Raw genomic sequence first — 9576 nt, forward strand, 5'->3', positions numbered from 1 at the left:
TCAGATTATAACAAGATGTTAGATTAAATAAATTACATTGTCTATCCTATATAATTTTCTTGACCTTTTTTCTCAATCCCACTCGTTAGTGAATAATTCATAATCGCTTATTCGGGAAATCCTTGATTATTAAACTAAACTATGCATTCACACAATTATTATTGAATAAGGATGTCAAGGCATGTTTGTAATATCCCATATTTTCAAATATTATTATGATTATTATTTGGAATTATTTATGTGATTTTATGTGAATTTTAGTGAATTATCTGGTAATTGGAGTTGATGTTTGGGTGTTTATATATGATATTATTTGAGTATTTGAATTTTTATATGACCAGAATAAAATAAAGATAATTGTGATATTTTTTTGGTAATTTTTGGATTGTTATATGATTTTATAATGATTTATGATTTATTAATTATTTTCTGAATAATTACCAAAATTATTTTATAAAGCCGGGAATCGTCCAACTTCAACCGTTTTTGCGTTTTTATAACTTGAAACTCTTCCAAAAACTCCTTCCTAACCTAATATGGAAATTCCGGACATTTTTCGTGTTTTGACTTTTTCGATCCGGATTACGATTTGACCAGTGCGTGTCCCGGCGCAAGATTTCGATACAATAGTTATTTCGATAAATCAACAAAACCCGTATTTTTGAGAGACAGGATATTTTACATTATTTTCATATATGGTGTTTTATAAAAAGCTCGGTTTTGATAATTATGCAATTCTGGCATTGAATTGTATCGTTATATAGTCACTTAGCGGCTAAGTAATCTATTTTCGGATCCAATGTGTAGATGTGATTCTGATTTATTAAATAAAATATGTATATGGGTTCAGTAGCTGGATATTATTTTGTTACTAATTATATGTGATTATTGGTGTTCGAGGATTAATTGTGTAATTAGTTGTGAAACTGTGTTATTTTGTTTTTATATTTAAAGGTGATTCCATTCAAGATTTATTTTCATAAATACGTGGATTATCTCTAAACTCATATTTATGACTTCATAATTTTATTAATTATTTTTAGAAGTTTTTTTAAAATTGAGAAATCAATATTTTATTGAATATGTACCCTTAAATAATTTTCTGATCGTATTTATTTGTTAAATCCGTATTTAATTCCAAAATTCTTCAAAAATTATGAAACTCGTATTCATTTAAGTTTGTAATACTCCGAGAATTTTAAAATTATTTTGGAAATTTTTGGGATTAATTTCACCCGCACGTTGATTCGTTTAATTGAAAAAAACGGGTATAAATCGGGTTTTAGAAATTATTTTAAAATTTTAAAATTTAGGTTTTTATAAATTTCGGGGTATTTATAACATTTTAAGACTAATTTTATGTTTTTATGAATTCGTGTGAAGTGCAGTTTGGTTTATTAACTGTAAATTGCGGGTCTAAGTGGCGTTTTAGAATGTATTTAAAAAATTTGGAATTTATGTTTTTATTAAGATCGGGATATTAGTAATATTTTAAAAATAATTTGGTAATTCTCCGAAGTTATTTTATGCGTAGTTTGGTTCGTAAATCACGAGTTCGGAGCAATTCAGGGGTATGTAATTGTAATAGGTTAAAAGGCGACATGTATCACAAATATTGGATACGTTTCAGCAGTCTAATTTTTGGGGGCATTTTCTTTTCCTTTCGGTTCATTCGACCCGGCCTCTCTCTCTCTCGAATCATCACATCTCTCTCTCCCTATCTTCTCTCACGAATCCTCTTTATCTCCCTCTCTGTTCTTTCTCGTTGCAAACCTGTTTCTTGCTGTTGTTCGCCGTGTTCTGACCGTTATTTTCCGGTTGGTCCCTGCCTTCGATTCACCTCTGTATAGGTATATATATATATGTGTGTGTGCGTGTGCATGTGTGAGTATATGTGTGCGTGTGTGAGTATATGTGTGTGTGTGTTTTGCTTCCTTGTTGCTGTTGTGTGGTGGTGCCGCCTGTCCTGGCCGTTTTCAGGCTGCCTTGTTCTTCTCGGTGGCGCGTGTAGCCACTGTCCTCGCCCTGTTTATTTTGCAGACTTGAATTGGGGAAATTAGTATATTAATTATTATTGATATATTCTTACAGGAAATTTTTTTTGTTGACTGAATTCGTGAAATAAAATAAATTGTTTGTACGGAAAATATTTCGATTAATCGGCAGAGTTTCGTGTTGGAAACCCGAGAATTAATCAGGTACCCGTGAAATTTTGCCGCCGTCTGCGATGACTTTTTACGAGCGGACGGTGGACGGTGATGACGTTGCTCTGAGTCCTATGATTTAAAAATACAAAATACGATTTAAATTATAAAATGCAATTAAAACATAAGAATACGGATAATAGCGATTAATAATTGTATTTAATTGGTATTGGTGAATTTGCGAATTGACATTGTTGATTGAAGTGGGTGATTGGATTTTGGATTGCGATTGACTGTGTTGTGATTGATTTGACGTTGGGATGTTCGACGGGTAGGCCGATAAACAAAGGAGACACTGCCCGATTTTCGGGAAATTAACTCCAAAAATACGGGAACGTAACCTATGATTATCGGAGACGTCGAAGGAAGATATATATAATTAAATTTTATGAAACCTAATTACGTGTTGGGACAAGATATTTTATAAATAAACCGTTCGACCGTTTAATACGAAACGAACGCCTCTAGACTCAGAAAAATATTCCGATTTCATTAAAAGTACTTTTGAAACCTAAATTCTTTTGTATTGAAGGACCGTTTGATTTTAATATCATTTTAAGTCTATTACTGATCGATAAATCATATTTTGAACCAATTTCAGTTTTAAACGTACCTGGACGAACCTTTTGACGAACCAAGTTATGTGTGATATAAATTATGTGATACGTGAGTTATGTGTTTACGTGTTTTATGAATTATGTGCATATGTGAGTCAAATGTCTTATGTTTGACTATCTTCTTTATGTGCTGGTTATCGTATGGGTAGACAATAGGGTTTTGACGCGCAATTCATCGAGTTATTATCGTTTAGACGATTAAAGCTATATCTTTTAATTATAGATACGGATCGTTTGAGTTGATCAGGACAAGACGTTGGATAGAGAATGAGATGGAATGATGTTGGATATCTGGCTTCTAGCAATCGCAGGAGCAGCATATCGGTGAAGTGTTGAAAGGAATAGATGCGTCTTTGCGAGTGTGACTAACTACTAAATACCAAAGGCAAGTACCCCTGACTTCACTTATCGTTCAAGTGTCATTTATTTCGAATCATATTATGCAAGTATCCCTATCATCACTTATTGTTCAAGTGATATTTATTTTAAATCTTCTTATGCAAGTATTCTTGTCCCTATTCTCAGTTCAAAATAGATAAATGTATTACATATCGCGGAATTAAATAATTTTGTTTATGCAAGTATTCTTCTGCTATTCTATGTTTAGAATAGCTAGTTGATTTTACTTATCAAATCACTGGTTTTATAAATGCTTTGGATTTTGAGAAAAGTGATTTGGTTGCGAATATTCCTACCCAAAAATTGGGGGAATAAAATTATTTCGGGTGTCAATTATTATGACCTCATTTCAATAAAAAGGTTTTAAGATTGGATCATAATTGCGTAAGTGACCGGGACGGACGATCCAGCGGAGGGCTATTTCTAAGTGCCATATGGAATATTATGACCCAATTTTTGCCACAGGCAGGTATTTTGCCTTTTGTTTGAGTACTCGTGTTTTTGGGGTCACGTTTCTACGAATCATGACCTTGTGCTATCACACGGGCTGATCAGCATGTGATAGTATGTCCGTCGGAGAATGATCCTAATCTAAATTATCATATCATTTTTGATATTCATAGAATAAATGATTTATCAACTGATTCTGTTTTGGATTAAAAGTGAATTGCGATTTTGATTCAGATTCAGATTTGTGCTGATACTTACGTTGTTGTTAAATATCAAAGGTGGTATTAGTATAGATGATTGATGTTGACTTCAGTATGGGTGTTGTGAGCATCAAAGTTCGTATTGATATCTAATTTGATATGACAACAAAATAAGTATTAATATCAAGAATTCGGTTTTGAGTAAAGTTTAAGATTCAATCCATAAGCATTGCTTCTTGTTATTGTTGTTTACGATATTTCCGTAAACACTGTTTTACAAGTTTTATTCTCGTCAAGATTGAAAGTATTGCTGAAGCATTTCGCTCAAAAATATCAAAATGGTTTTGAATATAATTAAGGAATCAATTCTGGGGTTCCTCAACTAAAATTTTATGTTTCAGTAATTATGATTTTTAAATGTTCTGCTCTAATGCAGATGTCGATTTTATATCAAAATGACCCTATATTCGCTATAATTAACTTGCTGAGCATTTCTTCCGCTCATACTTGCCTGTTTTTAAATTTAACCTCCAGTGAGGATTAGCTTGCGTTGTTTAGCTGCGTAGTTCAAGGAACCAAAGAAGGAGCTCTTGGAAGGTGGTTGGTCCAGGGTTTGCGGGCTAGTGTAAGTTTTATTATGTAAAGTTGTTTATATTATTATATTATAGTTTTGTTATTTTATTTGGGCCTAGTATACTTCATTTCGAAGTTATACTAGTGGGTTTCGTTTTAAGTTAGAATTTATTGAAAAGAGTTTTAAAGAGAAAGTGAAAAATTATTTTAGAATTTGGGATTCTTGTTTCTAGAACTGTAACCTTAAAAGATCTTGGATTAGTTTGGGGTCATAGATGCTAAATATCTTCCACTGACATTTATTTATTGATTTAACAGGTTAATTTGGATTGAGGTTTCATAGTGACGACCAAATCCTCTGACCCCGGATTTGGGGGCGTTACAATATTGTAAGAAGTATAGCTAATTACCACTAGCTATCTCAAACAACCTTACATTGTTAACTTCATAATATAAGATATACATTATGAACTCCGAGTAGTTAATAATTAGTAGTTAAGCCTTGCTACAGTGATTCCTAAGTTGTAGTCTTTTTCTACCATTGACAAAGTAGTGAGTCAAATCAACAAAGAAATTCTTAAAACTTGTTCTGAAGGTATGACATTGAATCTTGATGAAAAAATAGTTATAGACAAGTTCAGTATAATTTTCACTTCTAGAATGTGAGAAAATTCATGAGTGAAATCTTTAATGCTACAAACACTTTTCAGAAAAATAAGGTTAAGTTATATGAGAAGAGTTTGGGTAACAGCTCATAAATATATATATATGATAGTAATCTTCATCTATAACTTAACTAATTAGAATGTTTATCACACCACGAAACACATTCATAAGACTCAATATCAGTATTTATTGGTTCCAGAATAAACACTTATATATCAATAATCATGTTCATCAATATTTATTAGTTGTATGGTAACTAAGAAATTGTGATATTTGATTATTGCTACAAATGAATAATATCACAAATTACTTTTAGAACACGATGATTGGTGAGGATTCTGTATTCTCAAAGTATTGTTGTTTAGTCTACTTAAAGTCATTGATGAAAAAATAGACATCGATGGCTAAGAAGCAGCAGTTGATATGAGTTTTGTTCATCAACTGCTAAACAACATAGAATCCAAGTGTTCATTTTGACTATCGATGGCTAGAACTATCCATTGATAGTTAGAGCAGATAAAATCAGACTCATTACAATCCTAAAACTAATATTGCATATCATACTAGAATTATACATAGACATTTGGCTACTTTTTACATGTAACATAATTTCATCCATTGATATACAATTAAATCATCAGAAATAATGACATGTAACAGACTTTGCACTAAATATCCAGATTATGTGCTATGATTATTAGAAGCATAAATACGAGTTGATCTAGAAAATCCACAAGCATCAATATGATTGAAGAATAGATTTTCATCAAAATTCATTGCATACAATATGGCTACATAAAACATACATCTGACCAAGATTGAGAAACATTTTGGAATACCTAGCTTACTTACCAACCTTGGGGAAGTTAATTCTGCTTGGTAGAGATATCTGTTTTTGTTAACGTGCTTTATTCTTGATTTGTTGAACTGAAGGTTCATTAAGTGTAAGAGCTTTGGAGTTGTTATTGTAGTTTGAGGTATACTCTAACTACAGACCATAGTCAATTGCTTGACATTTTATCTATGAAAGCTTTGCACAACATTTCCAACTGCAGAGTCTCAATTCTCATTAGTAGAAATTGATACCTAGTTAAGCTCCTTGTGAAATCAAGTTTCCAGTTTGATTCTTGAATGTTGACAGATCCTTGTAACTTCTATCATGTCATATTTGTACACTGCACAAACTACATCTAGATACCCAGTTAGATCAAACTCAGAGTCTCTAGATTATCAAATTAAAGGATTTGATGATCCATAAAGATCTCTGTGTAATTATTTTAAGCTTCTGAATAAGAAGATACTGGATGCAAACTTAGACTTAAGCACAGACCTAGTGGTAAATATAATATTTGGCCTACTTGTAGTAAAACATAAAGGGAGACCCACGTATGCCTCTACATCTTGAAATCACTATACTATAAGTGGGCTACTGTAATGCAAGTGTTACAAGGAGCGTTACATTAGATAAGAGATTTTGGGCCTATTGTAACACCTCTCTTGTAGTGTTATAATATCTATAAAACTAGTGTTGCGGAAAATTTCCGGTGTTGCACAAAATGTAACACCAACAACTGGTGTTACATTAGATATTTTTTTAATTTTTGAAAATATTATAATAGAAATATAATCATAAATTAATATTAAATTATATACTGATTTATTAGTGAATGATCAATGTAACATATAATATAATTTAAATCTAGAATTTCTTATACAAAAATTTAAAGACTTTTTTTATTTTCTTATTTAATCAATAACAATTAAATAATCAAAAAAAACTAAAATTTAAAATTACAATAAAAAATATGCACGATTTTACTAAGTGAAATATTTGGGCGGTATTTCCCCCCAATGAAAACACAGACTTCGACAAAATCTCTTATCTCTTTCAAACCCTCACTCTCAGCCCCCTGTCTCGACGGCTTCTCTCTCTCTCTCTCTCTCTCTCTCTCTCTCTCTCTCTCTCTCTCCAAATTACACAAACTCTCTGCCCCTTGTGATATGCCCCTTGTGAGTTTGACGACGTCGTCTTCATCTCAGCCGCCAACGCCCCCGTATCTCAGTCGCGATCCTTTGGAAACCCTAACTCGAGGTTATTTACTTCAATAAGCTCTAATATTTATTTTATGTGCTTAAATTTCACATATATTATCTTCTCCTTGTCACTCTATGTTTTTGCAGCACTTTTCCGACTCGCAGCTAGGAAAATGATGATTCAGATGCTAATTCAGCACTCGTAAGTGTTTGAACCAATTGTTAATTGGATTGAATGTATATGTGTTTTGTGAGAGAGGGAGAGAGTTTTATTGAGCTTATAAAAATGTGTTAATTGTGGAGAATGATTAATTGTATCTAGATTTTGTGTTTGTGTGTGTTCTGAAATTATACTTGAAGAAATTTGATGACACTTAATAATTAAGTGTTATATCTATCTAGAAACAAAGGTTCTTGCAATTTTGTAGGAGGTGGAGTTTTTTATGTGTACATACATGAAAAGACTTTGCTTAATATGAAGACTTTATAATTAAGTGATTACTTGTTTTTCTTTTGATGGATACACAGGCTATGTTTGGAGTTTTGATCAGGAAGGGAGAGTTTGTGGTTTCAAATGCTGGTGATTGCCGTGCTGTTATTTGCAGAGGTGGAGATGGTGTGGCCCTCACATCTGATCATAGGCCTTCGAGGGAGGACGAGAAAAACAGAATTGTGGCACTCGTAAGCTTTTAATCGCCTTAACTTCTCAGTTTTATCATCCTTTGCTGTATGGTGCTGGTTAAACTCATGAAAATGTTTACATGTTTATGCAGGGTGGATATGTATATTATAGCCGCGTAGGGGTTTGGCGAATTATTGGATCTTTGGCTGTGTCTAGAGGAATTGGAGATGAGCACCTAGAGCAATGGGTGACAGCTGAACCAGAAATAAAGGTTCTTGCAATTGAACCTGATTTTGAGTTCCCGATACTTGCTTCTGATGCTAATCACTTAATTATTAAGTGTCATCAAATTTCTTTTTACTTGGCTTCTGTCATTATTGAGTTTCTACGCAGGTAAACCCGATTTGATTGTCTTCTATACTTGGCATCATTAGCTGGTTTTGTTTGTATTAATTCAAATGAATAGCATATACTGGAGGCTCTTGATTGTGTTTGCAACTATACATACAGAAATACGATGAAAATACTAAGTAACAATATCAAAAAATATATATAGATTTGGCATCTCTGTAGTCTTTGCCCAAATTTAACGGGGCAATAGATAAAATAAACATAGATAAAATTTGATTTACATGTTTCTTTGTAAGCCAGTAAACATATATTCAACTAGTTTCCTTTACGGTTGCACAACATAATATACAACTAAGAGATTGCCTACACTAAAGAGAAAGACAACATAGTCAATAATCAGTTAGTTTTGTTTTGGTTTTCCTTTACGATTATGTTCGGATTTGGGGAGGTCATGGAATGAGAGATGGGAGAGTGTGGATATATTACTAAGGCTGGTTAATAAAATAGACCAATTAGTACAGTTAACATTGATTTTACTTGCTATTTCCTCTTGAACATTTGGAGTGACCAGAATGTTTAAGATCTCCTTCGTAGGTAGGCACTTCTTTAATAAAGCTTGTTAAAAAACCATTAATAATTCTTGCTTACGTAAAGATCAAAGCTTGTTGCGGGAAAACAAACGATCAACTTGTCAACTAGATAATAACACTTGAGCCATATATTAACAAAACACTAACTACTTCTAATAAACTTAGATGTCCAGGAGTTTTGTTTTGTTGGTATAAGGATCTCAAATTCCATTATCTTCAATTAATATGATATAGATAGAGACTACGAATTCCACCACTGTTGTAATTATAGAAGATATATGCTTTTGTGTTATATAACAAATTGAAATTAAAATTGTTTTAATAAAACTTACCACCTGACACTAACTATACCTTGAAAATTTCACATCAGTTTGATACGAAAAAAATCGGAAGTGTGCTTTATCATTTTAAATTAATAAATATCATTTATAATAGCAGTATATATATTTATATAATTCTGTCTTTTAGATTCCTTTTGAACTTCCCATTCAAAGTACTGTAATTACTTATGAGTCATCACAAGAACTGAAAACAACATTAAGCACAAATAGTTTTTCTAAGGTAAAACAAGAGGATTTTAAGGTAAAACACTATTTGCTCTTTAGGTTCACCACACACATCAACACTAGTTTATGCCCCCATGTCTACTAGTAAGCTTTTCCATTATGTATTTGTAGCATTACTTGTGGTGTTCTATAACATTTAATTGTAAAATTAATTTTTTTCATTTGAAAATAAATTGCTTTTTATGTTTGATTCATAGTATATAAGACACAGAACAACACATGACTTGTCTGGCCTTCTTCTTTTTGATTTAGTGTCAGGCCTACTACAAGTTCATCATAGTTATTAATAGATAATAACAAGTAG

At 32.1% G+C, this 9576-nt stretch overlaps 1 protein-coding gene across 1 annotated transcript; it reads left to right on the plus strand.

Moving 5' to 3' along the window:
• The first annotated feature begins 7659 nt into the window (after positions 1-7659).
• LOC141696071 (putative protein phosphatase 2C 30) lies at positions 7660-8162 on the plus strand. The gene is made up of 2 exons (XM_074500259.1): positions 7660-7824; positions 7917-8162. Exons 1-2 carry the CDS (start codon positions 7660-7662, stop codon positions 8160-8162), a joined length of 411 nt encoding a protein of 136 aa, XP_074356360.1.
• The last annotated feature ends 1414 nt before the right edge of the window (positions 8163-9576 follow it).

Source organism: Apium graveolens, chromosome 11 (genome assembly GCF_009905375.1).
Source record: "Apium graveolens cultivar Ventura chromosome 11, ASM990537v1, whole genome shotgun sequence".
NCBI classification, from domain to species: domain Eukaryota; kingdom Viridiplantae; phylum Streptophyta; class Magnoliopsida; order Apiales; family Apiaceae; genus Apium; species Apium graveolens.